Source organism: Carassius auratus, chromosome 14 (assembly GCF_003368295.1).
Source record: "Carassius auratus strain Wakin chromosome 14, ASM336829v1, whole genome shotgun sequence".
NCBI lineage: Eukaryota > Metazoa > Chordata > Actinopteri > Cypriniformes > Cyprinidae > Carassius > Carassius auratus.
Window position 1 is genome coordinate 11,694,475 of NC_039256.1, and position 20,303 is coordinate 11,714,777.

Sequence of the window (20,303 nt, forward strand, 5' to 3'; positions counted from 1 at the left end):
AGTTCAGGTATGGCGTGATTCATTGGGACACACCTGTTTATAAACACAGACTTCCATATTAAGGAAATCAGAAAAAGCTTAAATGAACGAAATGAATTAAAATAACGATTCACTCGAGCTCACCTGATCAAAAGAATGCTCATCATTCAATTTTCCTCTCTGCGCATGTGTGAGTGTCTGTGTTGCGCTGCTGTCCAGACTAATGATGCTTTCACTGCAAGGTCTGCCGTATTTCAGATCACTCTTTCTGGAGTCAGTGGTTCTGCAAACCTCATAATTGTACACGTGCTGTAAAGTTCCTGTGCCCCCTACGTCTGCGTAAAGAGGCGGATAATACGGAATAACTGGAAGATTCGCTCCAGATTTGTAAAACATCCGCTCGCGTCTCCATCTGTAGCATTTGACTGACAGTATGGCGATGATAGACACGATAAAGAGAAACGAAACTACAGCCAAGGCCAAGACCAGATAGAAAGTCAGGTTGTCGTTGTAGTTCTTGTCGTGCGTAAAGTCAGTGAACTCCGAGATCACTTCAGGGAAGCTGTCCGCCACCGCCACGTTAACATTGACTGTAGCTGATCGAGAGGGCTGCCCGTTGTCCTCCACTACAACAGTGAGTCTCTGTTTCACAGCATCTTTATCTGTCACTTGGCGCACAGTTCTTATTTCTCCATTCTGTAAGCCCACTTCAAACAGCGCCCTGTCTGTGGCTTTCTGCAGTTTATATGAGAGCCAGGCATTCTGTCCAGAGTCCACATCAACAGCCACCACTTTAGTCACCAGATAACCCACATCTGCAGAACGAGGCACTATTTCCGCCACCACAGAAGCGCCTGACAGGACCGGATACAGAACCTGAGGCGCGTTGTCATTCTGGTCCTGTATCATTATTTTCACGCTCACGTTGCTGCTGAGAGGAGGAGAGCCTCCGTCCTGCGCTTTTACGCGAATGTTAAATTCTTTTGTTTGTTCATAATCAAACGAACGAACAGCAATAATCTCTCCACTCTCTGCATTAACTGAAATAAACGTCGAGGCAGAGACACCATTCACAAGAATATCTTCTAGATAATATGATATACGCGCGTTATTGCCAGAGTCTTTGTCATGCGCTTTAACAGATAACACAGAGACTCCGGGTGAATTATTTTCCATCACATATGCGGTGTATGACTGACGCTGAAACACAGGGGCGTTGTCATTGACATCAGATATTTTCAGAGTCAGTGTTTTATTAGAAGAGTAAGAAGGCGAGCCCTCATCACTAGCTGTTATTGTGATATTATACTCTGAGACCTTCTCTCGGTCCAAGAGCTCATCAGTGACTAAACTGTAAAAATTTGGGCTTGATGACTTTATTTTAAACGGTAAATTCTGAGCAATGTAGCACTTGACTATTCCGTTTTTCCCCGAATCTAAATCTTTGACATTCAGCATTGCTATTACAGTCTCTGGTGCTGAACTCTCCGCCACTGGGTTTGAAAACGAAATTATGCTTATTATAGGAGCATTGTCGTTTATATCAGTAATTTCAATATGTACTTTGCTAGTATCACTTAATCCCCCTTTGTCTGTTGCTTCAACGTATAATTCATATTTTTTTGATTTCTCGAAATCCAGCTGACCATTAACTATAAGATCTCCAGAACTGGAATCTATTTGGAAGAGGTTAGATAACCGTTCACTACTCTGTGAAAAAGAATAGGTAACATCACCATAAGATCCCACGTCTTTATCAGTTGCACTTACCCTTAGCACAGAGGATCCTTTAGGAAAATTCTCTGGAATAGATGCTTTATAGATTGACTGACTGAAAACAGGAGCGTTGTCATTTGCATCTAAAACAATAACGTTTATCTTGATAGTGCCCGTTTTTTGAGGGTTTCCGCCATCGAAGGCTGTTAAAGTCATTTGATGTTCTTCTCCAGTTTCTCTGTCAAGGGGTTTTTGCAAAATCATTTCTACGTATTTTGTATCATCGTGGTGAGCAGGTATTTTAACTGTGAAATGATCAGATGGGGTTAATTTATATGTCTGAATAGAATTTAGACCTACATCAGGATCATTAGCGCTATCGATTGAATATCGAGCTCCAGACAAAGCTGATTCGCTTATCTGAAAAGTAATCTCTTTTTTCATGAAAACAGGAGCATGATCGTTGATATCTAATATTTCGACATCAATTCTATGCAGCTCCATGGGGTTTTCTATAATGATCTGAAAATGTAAGGAGCAGGGAGACACTTGGGCGCACAGCTCCTCTCTATCTATCCTCTCTTTCACTACCAGAGTCCCTTTATCTACATTCAGACCGATGTACTCACGACTATCCTCCGTAAAGATCCGCGCGCGGCCAGATTTCAACCTCTTTACATCCAAACCGAGGTCCTGAACGATATTTCCCACCAGCGAGCCCTTTGTCATCTCCTCTGGAACAGAATAACGGACCTGCCCGCGCGCAACGCTCAGGACAAAGACGCACAGCACGAGAGGCTGCATTAGCCATGATGAAATCCGCGTCGAAGATGCGCCTCTTTGGGCATTAAAACCAGGAAGAACCGACATAATCCAAATGTTCCATTCAGAGAAGAAGAATATTTAAAAAGAACGAATGATTCAGAAAGGTTGTAAAACATAAACGTTTATCCGAAAATACAAGGCAGCGAATGTCTCGATGCTTTAGTGAAAAGAGGAAAGAGATTCTGCAGAATGTGATGTCAGAAAGAAGAGGAGGATCTAAAAATTTATGTTTAAAGCCCCAACATACTGACAAACAGCGGCACTTAGTGCATCAGAGAAACATTACAATGAATGAAAGAATAAAAACTAATAAGCAATAAAAATAATGACATGCATTGAGACCATATTAATATACGTTGCGTTAAGGCAGAATTTTGCTAAAATATTAATTGATGCTTTCAAATGAACACTTAAAATATGATGTCAGGAAAATAATCAATAGCCAAGCAGAAAATATAATCTATCCCTCAATTAATCAGTTAAGTTTCAATGTGTACACAAATTAGCAAAATATAAAAGTTCTGAAAAAAAAAAATATAAAAAAGAAAGAATAAAAATAATATCTAAGTGCAACTGGCAAAATGAATATATATATATATATATATGTGTATAAAGCATAGAACGGTTACGGTTTTGATTTAAATTGTGATGTATAGTCACTTAAATATTATCGTAAATTTGATAAATAAATAAACTACAGTGCACAACCATCTAAGCAATGAAGCCAGAAAGACAGCATTATATATAAATGGACACTAGAAAATCATATTCAGGGTCATTCACATCCGCTCACCTGATCAAAATAATGCTCATCATTCAGTCTCTCTCTCTGCGCATGCGTGAGTGTCTGTGTTCCGCTGCTGTCCAGACTAATGATGCTTTCACTGCAAGGTCTGCCGTATTTCAGATCACTCTTTCTGGAGTCAGTGGTTCTGCAAACCTCATAATTGTACACGTGCTGTAAAGTTCCTGTGCCCCCTACGTCTGCGTAAAGAGGCGGATAATACGGAATAACTGGAAGATTCGCTCCAGATTTGTAAAACATCCGCTCGCGTCTCCATCTGTAGCATTTGACTGACAGTATGGCGATGATAGACACGATAAAGAGAAACGAAACTACAGCCAAGGCCAAGACCAGATAGAAAGTCAGGTTGTCGTTGTAGTCCTTGTCGTGCGTAAAGTCAGTGAACTCCGAGAGCACTTCAGGGAAGCTGTCCGCCACCGCCACGTTAACATTGACTGTAGCTGATCGAGAGGGCTGCCCGTTGTCCTCCACTACAACAGTGAGTCTCTGTTTCACAGCATCTTTATCTGTCACTTGGCGCACAGTTCTTATTTCTCCATTCTGTAAGCCCACTTCAAACAGCGCCCTGTCTGGGGCTTTCTGCAGTTTATATGAGAGCCAGGCATTCTGTCCAGAGTCCACATCAACAGCCACCACTTTAGTCACCAGATAACCCACATCTGCAGAACGAGGCACTATTTCAGCCACCACAGAAGCGCCTGACTGGACCGGATACAGAACCTGAGGCGCGTTGTCATTCTGGTCCTGAATCATTATTTTCACGCTCACGTTGCTGCTGAGAGGAGGATTGCCTCCGTCCTGCGCTTTTACGCGAATGACAAATTCTTTTGTTTGCTCATAATCAAACGAACGAACAGCAAGAATCTCTCCACTCTCTGCATTAACTGAAATAAACGTCGAGGCAGAGACACCATTCACAAGAATATCGTCTAGAAAATATGAAATACGCGCGTTATTGCCAGAGTCTTTGTCATGCGCTTTAACAGATAACACAGAGACTCCGGGTGAATTATTTTCCATCACATATGCGGTGTACGACTGAAGCTGAAACACAGGGGCGTTGTCATTGACATCAGAGAGTTTCAGAGTCAGTGTTTTATTAGTAGAGTAAGAAGGCGAGCCCTCATCAATAGCTGTTATTGTGATATTATATTCAGACATTTTTTCACGGTCTAAAAGCTGATCAGTAACCAGACTGTAGAAATTTGAGGATGATTGTCTGATTTGAAAGGGTAAACTAGGATTAATAAAACATCTCACCTGTCCATTTTTCCCCGAATCTAAATCTTTGACATTCAGCATCGCTATCACAGTCTCGGGAGAGGAATTTTCTGGCAAAGGGTTTGAGAAAGATATTACATTAATTACAGGGGCATTGTCATTAACGTCTGTAATTTCCACCATCACTTTACAAGCATCTGTTAAACCACCAATGTCTGTCGCCACCACATTCAGCTCATATTTCTTTGATTTTTCAAAGTCTAGTGGCCCAGTGAGTAATATATCACCGTTAGAAGGATCGATATTAAAAATATTTGAGATGCCTTTGCTACTTTGGGAAAATGAATAGGAAACTTGTTTATTTGTTCCCTGGTCTGCGTCAGTTGCGCTAACCTTTAAGACTAATGTTCCCATCAGCGCATTTTCAGCTACGAGTGCTGTGTATACAGACTGACTAAAAACAGGCGCGTTGTCATTTACATCCAATACAATAATGTTAATTTTCAAGGTTCCAGTTTTCTGAGGAGATCCACCGTCAAACGCGGTTAAAATCAGATTATACTCCTCCTGTTTTTCTCTGTCTAATGGAGTCTGTAAGACCATTTCGACATATTTAGTACCGTCAGTGTGAGACAAGGTTTTGAGTACAAAATGGTCGTTCGGATTTAATGTATACGTCTGAAGCGAATTTAAACCCTCGTCAGCATCATTAGCGCTATCGATTGAATATCTGGCTCCAGGTAACGCTAATTCACTAATTTGAAGATGTGTCTCTTTGTTTATGAAAACAGGAGCATGATCGTTGATGTCTAATATTTCTACATCGATTCTATGCAGCTCCATGGGGTTTTCTAGAATAATCTGAAAATGTAAGGAGCAGGGAGACACTTGCGCGCACAGCTCCTCTCTATCTATCCTCTCTTTCACTACCAGAGTCCCTTTATCTACATTCAGACCGATGTACTCACGACTGTCCTCCGTAAAGATCCGCGCTCTTCCTGATTTCAGCCTCTTTACATCCAAACCGAGATCCTGAACGATATTTCCCACCAGCGAGCCCTTAGTCATCTCCTCTGGAACAGAATAACGGACCTGCCCGCGCGCAACGCTCAGGACAAAGACGCACAGCACGAGAGGCTGCATTAGCCATGATGAAATCCGCGTCGAAGATGCGCCTCTTTGTGCGTAAGAATTACAAAGAACCCACATAATCCAAATCCTCTGTCCCAATACAGAAGAAAAGTCGAACAAACAAAAGATTCAGATAGGTTGAAAAATATCAAACTTCATTCGTGAACACAGGGAATGTCTCGATGCTTCAGTGTTAAACAGAGATCGTCTGAATGAAAGAGAGATTCTGGAGAATGTGATGTCAGAAAGTGGAGGAGGATCTAAAAACCAATGTTTAAATCCCAATCACACTGACCAACAGCGGCACTTAGTGCATCAGAGAAACATTACAAATATATATTTTTTTTTGTTCGTTTAAGAGAAATAATAAAAAAATAATAAAAAAAAAATCATTAACTGCAACTAAAGTATATGTTTTGAGTAAACGAATTTCCCCTTAAGTGCAAATAACAGCATGATATTAACCAAAGACCTTAATATGGCAAAAGGAAACAGTCGGAGGCAAAACAGAAATATAAAAATAGCCATTAAACAATAAAGGTACGATTTTTTGTTACTCCCTCATGCACGCACACGTGAGCACGCAAACACAGGCAAAACACACACACACGCACAGAGATAATTTTGTTTAAATATTATTAGTAAGTTTTATATGAAAACTGTGAAAAATGTATAGTCACAAAAATGCTATAGGTACAGAAAATTCGTAAATCTCGCCAGTTTGCACTTTAATATATATATATAAAAAAAAACAAAAAAACACAAATAAGTCAAAAAGAACTATTAAAATAAAACGACAAAGTCATATTCCTGCCCATTCTCTTGAGCTCACCTGATCAAAAGAATGCTCATCATTCAGTTTTCCTCTCTGCGCATGCGTGAGTGTCTGTGTTGCGCTGCTGTCCAGACTAATGATGCTTTCACTGCAAGGTCTGCCGTATTTCAGATCACTCTTTCTGGAGTCAGTGGTTCTGCAAACCTCATAATTGTACACGTGCTGTAAAGTTCCTGTGCCGCCTACGTCTGCGTAAAGAGGCGGATAATACGGAATAACTGGAAGATTCGCTCCTGATTTGTAAAACATCCGCTCGCGTCTCCATCTGTAGCATTTGACTGACAGTATGGCGATGATAGACACGATAAAGAGAAACGAAACTACAGCCAAGGCCAAGACCAGATAGAAAGTCAGGTTGTCGTTGTAGTCCTTGTCGTGCGTAAAGTCAGTGAACTCCGAGAGCACTTCAGGGAAGCTGTCCGCCACCGCCACGTTAACATTGACTGTAGCTGATCGAGAGGGCTGCCCGTTGTCCTCCACTACAACAGTGAGTCTCTGTTTCACAGCATCTTTATCTGTCACTTGGCGCACAGTTCTTATTTCTCCATTCTGTAAGCCCACTTCAAACAGCGCCCTGTCCGTGGCTTTCTGCAGTTTATATGAGAGCCAGGCATTCTGTCCAGAGTCCACATCAACAGCCACCACTTTAGTCACCAGATAACCCACATCTGCAGAACGAGGCACTATTTCAGCCACCACAGAAGCGCCTGACTGGACCGGATACAGAACCTGAGGCGCGTTGTCATTCTGGTCCTGAATCATTATTTTCACGCTCACGTTGCTGCTGAGAGGAGGAGAGCCTCCGTCCTGCGCTTTTACACGAATGTTAAATTCTTTTGTTTGTTCATAATCAAACGAACGAACAGCAATAATCTCTCCACTCTCTGCATTAACTGAAATAAACGTCGAGGCAGAGACACCATTCACAAGAATATCTTCCAGATAATATGAAATACGCGCGTTATTGCCAGAGTCTTTGTCATGCGCTTTAACAGATAACACAGAGACTCCGGGTGAATTATTTTCCATCAAATATGCGGTGTATGACTGACGCTGAAACACAGGGGCGTTGTCATTGACATCAGATATTTTCAGAGTCAGTGTTTTATTAGAAGAGAAAGAAGGCGACCCCTCATCACTAGCTGTTATTGTGATATTATATTCAGATAATTTTTCACGGTCCAGTAATTGATCGGTTATTACACTATAAAAATTTGAGGCGGATGACTGTATTTTGAATGGCAAATTTGGACCAATATAACATTTAACCTGACCATTTCTCCCTGAATCTAAATCTTTGACATTCAGCATCGCTATTACAGTCTCTGGCTCTGCGTCCTCGGGTATTGGGTTAGAAAAAGAAATTACGCTTATCAGGGGTGCATTGTCATTAACGTCAATTAATTCGATAACAACTTTACTGGAATCTGTTAAGCCACCTTTATCTGTTGCTTCAACATGCAATTGAAAACGTTTTGACTTCTCGAAATCCAGGTCACCGTTTACAATAATGTCACCAGTTTGTGAATCTATATTGAACAGTTCTAAAGCCTTTCCTGAGGTTTGTGAGAAGGAATACGTCAGTTCACCATTCGTGCCTTTGTCTTTATCAGTTGCAGTCACCCTCACAACATCAGTACCCTTTGCTGAATTCTCTAATAAGGAGACTCTATACATGGGGAGACTAAACACCGGAGCATTGTCATTTGCGTCGATAACAAGAACACTTATTTTAATAGTGCCTGATTTCTGAGGACTGCCGCCGTCAAACGCCGTCAATACTAATTTATGCTCCTCTTGGTTTTCTCTATCTAGTGTTTTTTGTAGAATCATTTCAACATATTTCAATCCATCATCACCTATCTGTTCTTTCAGTGAAAAATGATCAGTCGGATTGAGTGTGTATTTCTGAAGGGTATTTAAACCCACATCAAAATCTTGCGCATTATCTAAAGAAAATTTGGCTCCAGGAACAGCCAGCTCACTAATTTGAAAGCTTATTTCCTTTCTAACAAAAACAGGTGCATGATCATTAATATCTAATATTTCAACATCAATTCTATGCAGCTCCATGGGGTTTTCTAGAATAATCTGAAAATGTAAGGAGCAGGGAGACACTTGGGCGCACAGCTCCTCTCTATCTATCCTCTCTTTCACTACCAGAGTCCCTTTATCTACATTCAGACCGATGTACTCACGACTGTCCTCCGTAAAGATCCGCGCGCGACCAGATTTCAATCTCTTTACATCCAAACCGAGATCCTGAATGATATTTCCCACCAGCGAGCCCTTTGTCATCTCCTCTGGAACAGAATAACGGACCTGCCCGCGCGCAACGCTCAGGACAAAGACGCACAGCACGAGAGGCTGCATTAGCCATGATGAAATCCGCGTCGAAGATGCGCCTCTTTGGGCGTAAGAATTACAAAGAACCCACATAATCCAAATCCTCTGTCCCAATACAGAAGAAAAGTCGAACAAACAAAAGATTCAGAAAGGTTGAAAAATATCAAACTTCATCCGTGAACACAAGGCAGAAAATTTCTCGATGCTTCAGTGTTAGCAGAGATTTTCCGAATGAAAGAGAGATTCTGCAGAATATGATGTCAGAAAGAAGAGGAGGATCTGAAAACAAAATGTTTAAAGCCAGAACATACTGACCAACAGCGGCACTTGGTGCATCAGATAAATATTACACCAAAAAAGGCTGTTAAAGAGTAATACAGACAATGACATTAATTGCATCCAAAGTAGTTTATACTTTACATTAAGACGACTTTTGATGGAATATTAATACGATTATGTTCTGAACTGAACATTTAAGAATAAAAGCAAAGGAAATAGTCAAAAGCAAAAAAAAATAAAAAATAAATAAATAATAACTACAATATAGACCTAGTTATACAGACATGATTCATTGAGACTCGCTCATACGTGCAAACATACTCAGAACACAAATCTCTTAAAATAAAATTACTTTGTCTGCATGCAATTTCCTATAAAACATTTAAATGTTAAGGTTTTAAAATGAAAAGTTTGAAAAAAGTATAGTGTAGACTGCTATCGGTACAGGAAATTCAAACTAGTTTCATTATATATATATATATATATATATATATATATATATATATATATATATATATATATATATATATATATGTGTGTGTGTGTGTGTGTGTATGTATGTATAATACAAATAAAACAACAATGCACTCCACATTGTTAAGCCAGAAAGGGATTAAATGAATGAAGATCAGAAGCAGAAGGTCATATTCATAGCCATTCACATCTGCTCACCTGATCAAAAGAATGCTCATCATTCAGTTTTCCTCTCTGCGCATGCGTGAGTGTCTGTGTTCCGCTGCTGTCCAGACTAATGATGCTTTCACTGCAAGGTCTGCCGTATTTCAGATCACTCTTTCTGGAGTCAGTGGTTCTGCAAACCTCATAATTGTACACGTGCTGTAAAGTTCCTGTGCCCCCTACGTCTGCGTAAAGAGGCGGATAATACGGAATAACTGGAAGATTCGCTCCAGATTTGTAAAACATCCGCTCGCGTCTCCATCTGTAGCATTTGACTGACAGTATGGCGATGATAGACACGATAAAGAGAAACGAAACTACAGCCAAGGCCAAGACCAGATAGAAAGTCAGGTTGTCGTTGTAGTCCTTGTCGTGCGTAAAGTCAGTGAACTCCGAGATCACTTCAGGGAAGCTGTCCGCCACCGCCACGTTAACATTGACTGTAGCTGATCGAGAGGGCTGCCCGTTGTCCTCCACTACAACAGTGAGTCTCTGTTTCACAGCATCTTTATCTGTCACTTGGCGCACAGTTCTTATTTCTCCATTCTGTAAGCCCACTTCAAACAGCGCCCTGTCTGGGGCTTTCTGCAGTTTATATGAGAGCCAGGCATTCTGTCCAGAGTCCACATCAACAGCCACCACTTTAGTCACCAGATAACCCACATCTGCAGAACGAGGCACTATTTCAGCCACCACAGAAGCGCCTGACAGGACCGGATACAGAACCTGAGGTGCGTTGTCATTCTGGTCCTGAATAATTATTTTCACGCTCACGTTGCTGCTGAGAGGAGGATTTCCTCCGTCCTGCGCTTTTACGCGAATGTTAAATTCTTTTGTTTGTTCATAATCAAACGAACGGACAGCAAGAATCTCTCCACTCTCTGCATTAACTGAAATAAACGTCGAGGCAGAGACACCATTCACAAGAATATCGTCTAGAAAATATGAAATACGCGCGTTATTGCCAGAGTCTTTGTCATGCGCTTTAACAGATAACACAGAGACTCCGGGTGAATTATTTTCCATCACATATGCGGTGTATGACTGACGCTGAAACACAGGGGCGTTGTCATTGACATCAGAGAGTTTCAGAGTCAGTGTTTTATTAGTAGAGTAAGAAGGCGAGCCCTCATCACTAGCTGTTATTGTGATATTATATTCAGACATTTTTTCACGGTCTAAAAGCTGATCAGTAACCAGACTGTAGAAATTTGAGGATGATTGTCTGATTTGAAAGGGTAAACTAGGATTAATAAAACATCTCACCTGTCCATTTTTCCCCGAATCTAAATCTTTGACATTCAGCATCGCTATCACAGTCTCGGGAGAGGAATTTTCTGGCAAAGGGTTTGAGAAAGATATTACATTAATTACAGGGGCATTGTCATTAACATCTGCAATTTCCACCATCACTTTACAAGCATCTGTTAAACCACCAATGTCTGTCGCCACAACATTCAGCTCATATTTCTTTGATTTTTCAAAGTCGAGAGGACCAATAACTGTAATATCACCATTTGTTAGCTCAATATTGAATGTATCTAAGATACTGTCACTGCTTTCCGAGAATGAATAGGAAACTTGTTTATTTGTTCCCTGGTCCGCGTCAGTTGCGCTAACCTTTAAGACTAATGTTCCCATCAGCGCATTTTCAGCTACGAGTGCTGTGTATACAGACTGACTAAAAACAGGCGCGTTGTCATTTGCATCCAAGACAATAATGTTAATTTTCAAGATTCCAGTTTTCTGAGGAGATCCACCGTCAAACGCTGTTAAAATCAGATTATACTCCTCCTGTTTTTCTCTGTCTAATGGAGTCTGTAAGACCATTTCGACATATTTAGTACCGTCAGTGTGAGACAAGGTTTTTAGTACAAAATGGTCGTTCGGATTTAATGTATACGTCTGAAGCGAATTTAAACCTACATCAGGATCTTTAGCGCTATCGATTGAATATCTGGCTCCGGGTAACGCTACTTCACTAATTTGAAAGTTTATCTCTTTTTTTAAGAAAACAGGAGCATGATCGTTGATGTCTAATATTTCAACATCGATTCTATGCAGCTCCATGGGGTTTTCTAGAATGATCTGAAAATGTAAGGAGCAGGGAGACACTTGCGCGCACAGCTCCTCTCTATCTATCCTCTCTTTCACTACCAGAGTCCCTTTATCTACATTCAGACCGATGTACTCACGACTGTCCTCCGTAAAGATCCGAGCTCTTCCAGATTTCAGCCTCTTTACATCCAAACCGAGATCCTGAATGATATTTCCCACCAGTGAGCCCTTAGTCATCTCCTCTGGAACAGAATAACGGATCTGCCCGCGCGCAACGCTCAGGACAAAGACGCACAGCACGAGAGGCTGCATTAGCCATGATGAAATCCGCGTCGAAGATGCGCCTCTTTGGGCGTAAAAACAAAGAACCCACATAATCCAAATCCTCTGTCCCAATACAGAAGAAAAGTCAAACAAACAAAAGATTCAGAAAGGTTGAAAAAATATTAAATTTCATTCGAAAACACAGGGGATGTCTCGATGCTTCAGTGTTAAACAGAGATCGTCTGAATGAAAGAGAGATTCTGCAGAATGTGATGTCAGAAAGTGGAGGAGGATCTAAAAACGTGTGCCTGTTACACAGAAACACTGACCAACAGCGGCACTTAGAGCATCAGACAACTATTACATTAATACAACTTTGTTAAACATAAATACAAAAACCCAATAAATAAATTACAAAAATATTTATCTTTGCTCAAATATATATATATATATATATATATATATATATATATATATATATATATATATATATATAATAAGTTGTTAACCTTGGACCTCAAACATGATAAATGGAAACGTCAAAAAGCAAATAAGAAATAAAATATCCCTTTATGAAGCTATAGTGGGACTCATTGTGCACACACTCAACTATTGTAAAAAAAGTTTGTAAATCCAACTATAAATTACCGTACAGCCTGATATATATAAACTCCCACGCAATTCAAATACACAATGGATCTGTATATTGTGCTTTGTTATTACAGATAATTATATTAAGATTGGCGGTAAAAACGGCACTTGGATGAGGGCAACATTTAGGTAAAATAAACAAATTGTCTGGTAACACTACTTTCTTCAAATCTGTTTGCAGGACATAAGGCTCGGAGATAATTTAAATAATCTTACACTGTTGTTGAAAATATTGAAAATAAATCTGGAAGATTTTCTATGCGTTCTTTTGTATAAATGTATAGAACAGTTTGCAGCTCTGAATGATAAGAAAACTCGTACCTGCAACCACAGGGTGCCATTTCGCTTTTTTCTTTCTTTCATCATTTTTCTTTCTTTCTTTCTACTTACAGATTGTTATAACAAATTTCTTACAGGGCGCACCAATACAAACGGGAAGACATGCTTAGAAAATAGCCGTTCAATACAAAACAATGTAACGATTGATTTAAAGATTTCATAGTATAGCAAAAACGTCATGACACTACCTTGGTAACATTTCAAAAAAAAAATAAAGACAACGAATATGAGGAACACTGAAGAAATTTGAATAAAAAAAAATGGCTATAAAATAATTCTCACCTGATCCTCACAATCATCGAAGTTCAGTCTCTCTCTCTGCGCATGCGTGAGTGTCTGTGTTCCGCTGCTGTCCAGACTAATGATGCTCTCACTGCAAGGTCTGCCGTATTTCAGATCACTCTTTCTGGAGTCAGTGGTTCTGCAAACCTCATAATTGTACACGTGCTGTAAAGTTCCTGTGCCCCCTACGTCTGCGTAAAGAGGCGGATAATACGGAATAACTGGAAGATTCGCTCCAGATTTGTAAAACATCCGCTCGCGTCTCCATCTGTAGCATTTGACTGACAGGATGGCGATGATAGACACGATAAAGAGAAACGAAACTACAGCCAAGCCCAAGACCAGATAGAAAGTCAGGTTGTCGTTGTAGTCCTTGTCGTGCGTAAAGTCGGTGAACTCCGAGAGCACTTCAGGGAAGCTGTCCGCCACCGCCACGTTAACATTGACTGTAGCTGATCGAGAGGGCTGCCCGTTGTCCTCCACTACAACAGTGAGTCTCTGTTTCACAGCATCTTTATCTGTCACTTGGCGCACAGTTCTTATTTCTCCATTCTGTAAGCCCACTTCAAACAGCGCCCTGTCTGTGGCTTTCTGCAGTTTATATGAGAGCCAGGCATTCTGTCCAGAGTCCACATCAACAGCCACCACTTTAGTCACCAGATAACCCACATCTGCAGAACGAGGCACTATTTCAGCCACCACAGAAGCGCCTGACTGGACCGGATACAGAACCTGAGGCGCGTTGTCATTCTGGTCCTGAATCATTATTTTCACGCTCACGTTGCTGCTGAGAGGAGGAGAGCCTCCGTCCTGCGCTTTTACACGGAACTGGAAATCTTTGATCTGCTCGTAATCGAAAGATCGCACTGCGTGTATGACTCCACTATCAGCACTAACGGACACTAAAGAGGAGACGGGCACTCCGTTAACCGACGAGTCCTCCAGTATGTAAGACACACGGGCATTCTGTTTAAAATCTGCATCTCTGGCTCTGACTGTGAATATGGAAAGACCCGGTGCGTTGTTTTCTTGAACAGAGGCCTCATATGAGCTCTTGTCAAATACAGGCGCGTTATCATTCACATCTGATATCTGTAAGGAGAGAGTGACGCTGCTGGAGAGAGAGGGCACGCCTTCATCAGCGCACGTCACACTGATGTTATACTCAGTCTCGCGCTCTCGGTCTAAATCACTGTCTGTCACAATACTATAAAATCCATTAGTAGTTGATTTGATTGTAAAAGGAATGTTTTCATTTACACTGCAATGAACTTGTCCATTACTGTCAGAATCCGGATCGTTAACATTGACAATTGCAGTCACAGTACTCTGTGGAGAGTCTTCAGGTATTGCATTAGATTTGGACATAACTGTGATGACGGGAGCGTTATCATTTATATCAATCACGTCGACCATTATTTTGCTAGAATCAGACAGTCCGCCATTATCTACTGCTTCTATATCAATTTGGTAATGTTTAGATGTTTCAAAGTCAGTTTTTCCGACTAACGTCACCAATCCATTTTCATCAATATGAAAAATGTCAGATACACCGTCACTGTTTGCAATTAAATAACTGACATCTCCATTTGTCCCTTTATCTGAATCAGAAGCACTAACAGTGATAAGTGGCGTGCCACTCTGGGAGTTTTCTGTAATTATCGCTTTATATATAGGCTTAGTAAAAACTGGAGCATTATCGTTTATATCAAGCACTGTAACATGAATCTGAACAGTTCCTGATTTCGGAGGTTCTCCGCCATCTATTGCAGTTAATATCAGAGACATGTTTTCTTGTTTTTCTCTGTCTAAAGGCTTTTGCAGAATCATTTCCACCTTTTTACTCCCATCACTCTGACCATGAAGTTTTAAATTAAAATGATCAGTAGGTTGTAGAAAATAGCTTTGTAGGTCATTTGCACCAATGTCTGCATCCATCGCTTTCTCCAGCATGAATTTTGATCCTACAATTGCTGATTCGCTTATCTCAAATCGTCTCTCATCTCTTTTAAAAACAGGAGAATTGTCATTTATGTCTGTAATTTCGACAGTTACCCTAAACAGTTCCATAGGATTGTCGAGAATAATCTGTAAATGTAGCGCGCAAGGCGTTGTCTGTCCGCATAGCGCCTCTCGGTCTATTCTCTCTTTGATAAGGAGGACTCCTCTTTCTTTATTCAGCTCGATGTATTCAGAGCTGTCTCCTGTATAAATACGCGCTTTACCCGATTTCAGTCTCTTTAAATCTAAACCCAAATCCTGCGCTATGTTCCCGACTAAAGAGCCTTTGGCCATTTCCTCAGGAATGGAGTAACTGACCTGCCCGAGAGCCGAACTGAGAGAGACAAACCAAATAAACAGCAGTACTTGCCGCGCCATTGTTCTCTCCGACATTTTTCTTAAGTGCAAATAAACGAAGTCACGGTGTATCCAGTTCAGAGTCTCAGTATGTCCAGATTCCAAAAGGAATAAATCTAAATCTATTGGATAATTTCTAAGACAACGTCTAAACATGGATCCATAGGTGATTATATTATAGCGTCGACGTCTTCTGTGTTATGTCCCCGCATGTGCATTATGCAGACTCCTCAGCCTCCTCCTCCTTAAACGTAGTTTGAGAGGGCGGTATTACTGGAATAATGCGCACTCAGTCGCATCTCCCTAACAAATAGCGGCACTCTGAGACCAATTTGAGCTACTGCAGAAATACACCTAATTTATATATAAAATGCAGATACTCAAAAGATATATACGCAGCGAGATAGAATAATAAAAACACAAAATTAAAACCTGAATTTCTATTTGTTTTATAATGAAAAAAAAATCTAAATTTGTCAATATATGTAACTGTAACAAAATCTGTTCAACAATCACAACGTGTTAGTTTGAGAATGATTAAAAAGTCCAGTATTTAATCAAACGGACAAAATTATCTATTGCCAGGCAAAAGCAATGCGAATTCAACAATACAAATTTTACACTACAGGACATCAGCATATTATTATTAAATAGCATTTGGTATGCCAGAGCACATGCTTGCTGAGAAGAAAGATGAAACGAAGGCAACAGATATTGATTCAGCACCTTGGACAGCGAAACGACTGCATCATTCATTTGAGAACGCTGACTGCTTATTTACAACTTGCTTAGAGATGTTGAATAACAACAACAATAATAACAAACAAAAGCATAAAACCGTTACTCTTTTCATAAATATGGGTATGAATTTCTTGAAAAAGAAAAATATCTAAAAGTCTGTTAAAAATATTCCTATAAAATGTAAAGAGGAGGTAAAAAAAGAAAAGAAGCAAAAAAGTTACACCTACTATACAAAAATAGTAAACCTCACCTTATCGGAATCATCAAAGTTCAGTGTCTCCATTTGCGCATGTGTGAGTGTCTGTGTTCCGCTGCTGTCCAGACTAATGATGCTTTCACTGCAAGGTCTGCCGTATTTCAGATCACTCTTTCTGGAGTCAGTGGTTCTGCAAACCTCATAATTGTACACGTGCTGTAAAGTTCCTGTGCCCCCTACGTCTGCGTAAAGAGGTGGATAATACGGAATAACTGGAAGATTCGCTCCAGATTTGTAAAACATCCGCTCACGTCTCCATCTGTAGCATTTGACTGACAGGATGGCGATGATAGACACGATAAAGAGAAACGAAACTACAGCCAAGGCCAAGACCAGATAGAAAGTCAGGTTGTCGTTGTAGTCCTTGTCGTGCGTAAAGTCAGTGAACTCCGAGATCACTTCAGGGAAGCTGTCCGCCACCGCCACGTTAACATTGACTGTAGCTGATCGAGAGGGCTGCCCGTTGTCCTCCACTACAACAGTGAGTCTCTGTTTCACAGCATCTTTATCTGTCACTTGGCGCACAGTTCTTATTTCTCCATTCTGTAAGCCCACTTCAAACAGCGCCCTGTCTGTGGCTTTCTGCAGTTTATATGAGAGCCAGGCATTCTGTCCAGAGTCCACATCAACAGCCACCACTTTAGTCACCAGATAACCCACATCTGCAGAACGAGGCACTATTTCAGCCACCACAGAAGCGCCTGACTGGACCGGATACAGAACCTGAGGCGCGTTGTCATTCTGGTCCTGAATCGTTATTTTCACGCTCACGTTGCTGCTGAGAGGAGGAGAGCCTCCGTCCTGCGCTTTTACGCGGAACTGGAAATCTTTGATTTGCTCATAATCGAAAGATCGCACTGCGTGTATGACTCCACTATCAGCACTAACGGACACTAACGAGGAGACGGGCACTCCGTTAAACGACGAGTCCTCCAGTATGTAAGACACACGGGCATTCTGGTTAAAATCTGCGTCTCTGGCTCTGACTGTGAATATGGAAAGACCCGGTGTGTTGTTTTCTTGAACAGAGGCCTCATATGAGCTCTTGTCAAATACAGGCGCGTTATCATTCACATCTGATATCTGTAAGGAGAGAGTGACGCTGCTGGAGAGAGAGGGCACGCCTTCATCAGCGCACGTCACACTGATGTTATACTCAGACTCGCGCTCTCGATCTAAATCACCATCTGTAAGGAGGCTGTAAAAGCCGTCAGATGAAGAATGGATGATAAAAGGAATGTTTTCATTTAAATCACATTTTACGATTCCATTTTGATTTGTGTCAGCGTCTTGTATGTTCATCATCGCTACAACTGTTCCTGGTGGGGAATTTTCTGAAATGTCATTTGATTTTGACATTATACTGATGACTGGCTTATTGTCGTTCGTATCTGTGACGTCAATAATTACTTTACAAGAATCAGTATGTCCTCCTTGATCACTAGCTTGAATCGCTATCTGATAATGTTTGTTTTTTTCGTAGTCAATATTACCAGTTAATCGGAGAACGCCGTCATATTGGCCAATGTCAAATAGAGTTGCGGACGCTGCTGAAGATAACGAATAAGTAACGACGCCATTAGAACCCTGATCTGCGTCTGACGCGCTGACTGTGGTCAACACGGTGCCTTTTGCGGAGTTCTCTGCTATACTGGCTTTGTATACCGACTGACTGCAAACAGGCGCGTTGTCATTCGCATCTAAAACTGTAATGTGTATCAGCATTGTGCCTGACATTTGCACCTCGCCGCCATCGACTGCTGTTAACAATAAAGAAATATGGTCTTGTTTTTCACGATCAAGTGGTTTCTGTAAAACCATTTCTACAGCTTTACTACCATCGGCCAAACTTTGCGTTTTCACAACAAAATTGTCACTTGGTTTCAAAGTATATCTTTGAAGACCATTCAATCCCACATCGGTGTCAACTGCAGTCTCCAAATCAAATTTAGCTCCAGTCTGAGCCAGTTCGCTGATTTCAAATTTCATTTCATTAAGGCTGAAAATAGGGGCGTTATCGTTAATGTCTTGTATCTCAACTGTTACTCTGTATAGTTGCATCGGGTTTTCAAGAATAATCTGAAAATGTAGCGCGCAAGGCGTTGTCTGTCCGCATAGCGCCTCTCGGTCTATTCTCTCTTTGATAAGGAGGACTCCTCTTTCTTTATTCAGCTCGATGTATTCAGCGCTGTCTCCTGTGTAAATACGCGCTTTACCCGATTTCAGTCTCTTTAAATCTAAACCCAAATCCTGCGCTATGTTCCCGACTAAAGAGCCTTTGGCCATTTCCTCAGGAATGGAGTAACTGACCTGCCCGAGAGCCGAACTAAGAGAGACAAACCAAATAAACAGCAGTACTTGCCGCGCCATTGTTCTCTCCGACATTTTGCAGAAGACCATGGAAGAGAAGATTCAAGTAGAAAACAAATCAATCAATCATTCCAAGAAGCTGGAGGAAATTATGTATATTTCCAAAGCGACAAGAATTAACACAAGTGTCTGTAATTCCAGAAAAAAGGGGATTATGAACTCAGTATTTCCGTGATTTGCCTTTTCTCTCTTCCTCAGACTGTGCTCTCAGCTTCTGTCTCTCTCTAATAATATGGTGATGATGGGGGTGGAACTGCAGCAGATCTGATCTCTAAACTGACATATTGACCAACAGCGGCACTATGAGTCCATTCTGATTAACTGCAGAAAACGTAAATATAATAAACTTTTAATTTAGTGACAGACACATCCGAGAAAAGCAATTTACTAAAAGTCGTATATATTTATAAATATATAAACTAGCAAATATCAATTGTAATTCAAATTTTTATTATATAAAACTATTGTATGCGTTTGTGTAAATAAGATTTTATAAAAATCTTGAAACAAATAAATGTATTGTTCCCTCAGTGTTTTGATCAGGTCTTACCTATGTGTTCTCTGATCAGAGAGACAGTGGGAAACATATAAAATACAATTAATCACATGCAAAGTAAACGAAATAGTAATGAAAGAATGGATAGTTTAAACATGAACAGGAAGACAGACCGATTAGCTGCTGAAAGAAAAAAAAAAAAAAAAAAAAAAAACCACGAGGTAAAGAGATGCATCATGAGGGCAAATGAACGCTTTGCTGTATTTCAGGACCATGGTCAGGGAAACTGAAGTTCCATTTTACATGACAATGAGACTTGAGTGAAAAAAAAAAAAATCACAATGACATTAATTATTAAATAAATATGCAATAATAATGACGATAATAACAATAGTTCGATTTTATAAGAAAATACAGAAAGTAACTCTACTTGACGTATCTAAAGGAAAAATGTATAAATAAAAAATACATAATTACCCGAGTAACAGAACTGCAGAAAACTACACAAAATTACCAAACCATACTAATAGTAAAATAATAATAATAAGTCCGTTTGTCAGAATTGCAGAAACGATTCGTTTCAGAAAAGTAATCAGTTCAACAGTTGAAGCAAAAATGACAAATCATGAGAAACAAACATTTTAAATGCCGATTAAATTAGTTAAAAAAAAAA

General features: G+C 40.3%; 1 protein-coding gene across 35 annotated transcripts in view; it reads right to left on the reverse strand.

The window, feature by feature from the left end:
* The window catches only part of LOC113113621 (protocadherin gamma-A11-like), a 164,064-nt gene that overhangs the window by 30,578 nt on the left and 113,183 nt on the right, over positions 1-20,303 (reverse strand). The window contains exon 2 of one of the 35 annotated variants that reach the window (XM_026279967.1): positions 16,759-16,799. The exons of 26 other annotated variants lie outside the window; for them this stretch is intronic. In XM_026279967.1, coding sequence (XP_026135752.1) covers positions 16,759-16,799 — 41 coding nt within the window. Of the gene's footprint in view, positions 1-123; positions 2,942-6,509; positions 9,149-9,809; positions 12,406-13,409; positions 16,097-16,758; positions 19,469-20,303 lie in introns of those variants that run through there. 8 more of the 35 variants (XM_026279970.1, XM_026279966.1, XM_026279960.1 and 5 more) reach the window with 8 other exon arrangements.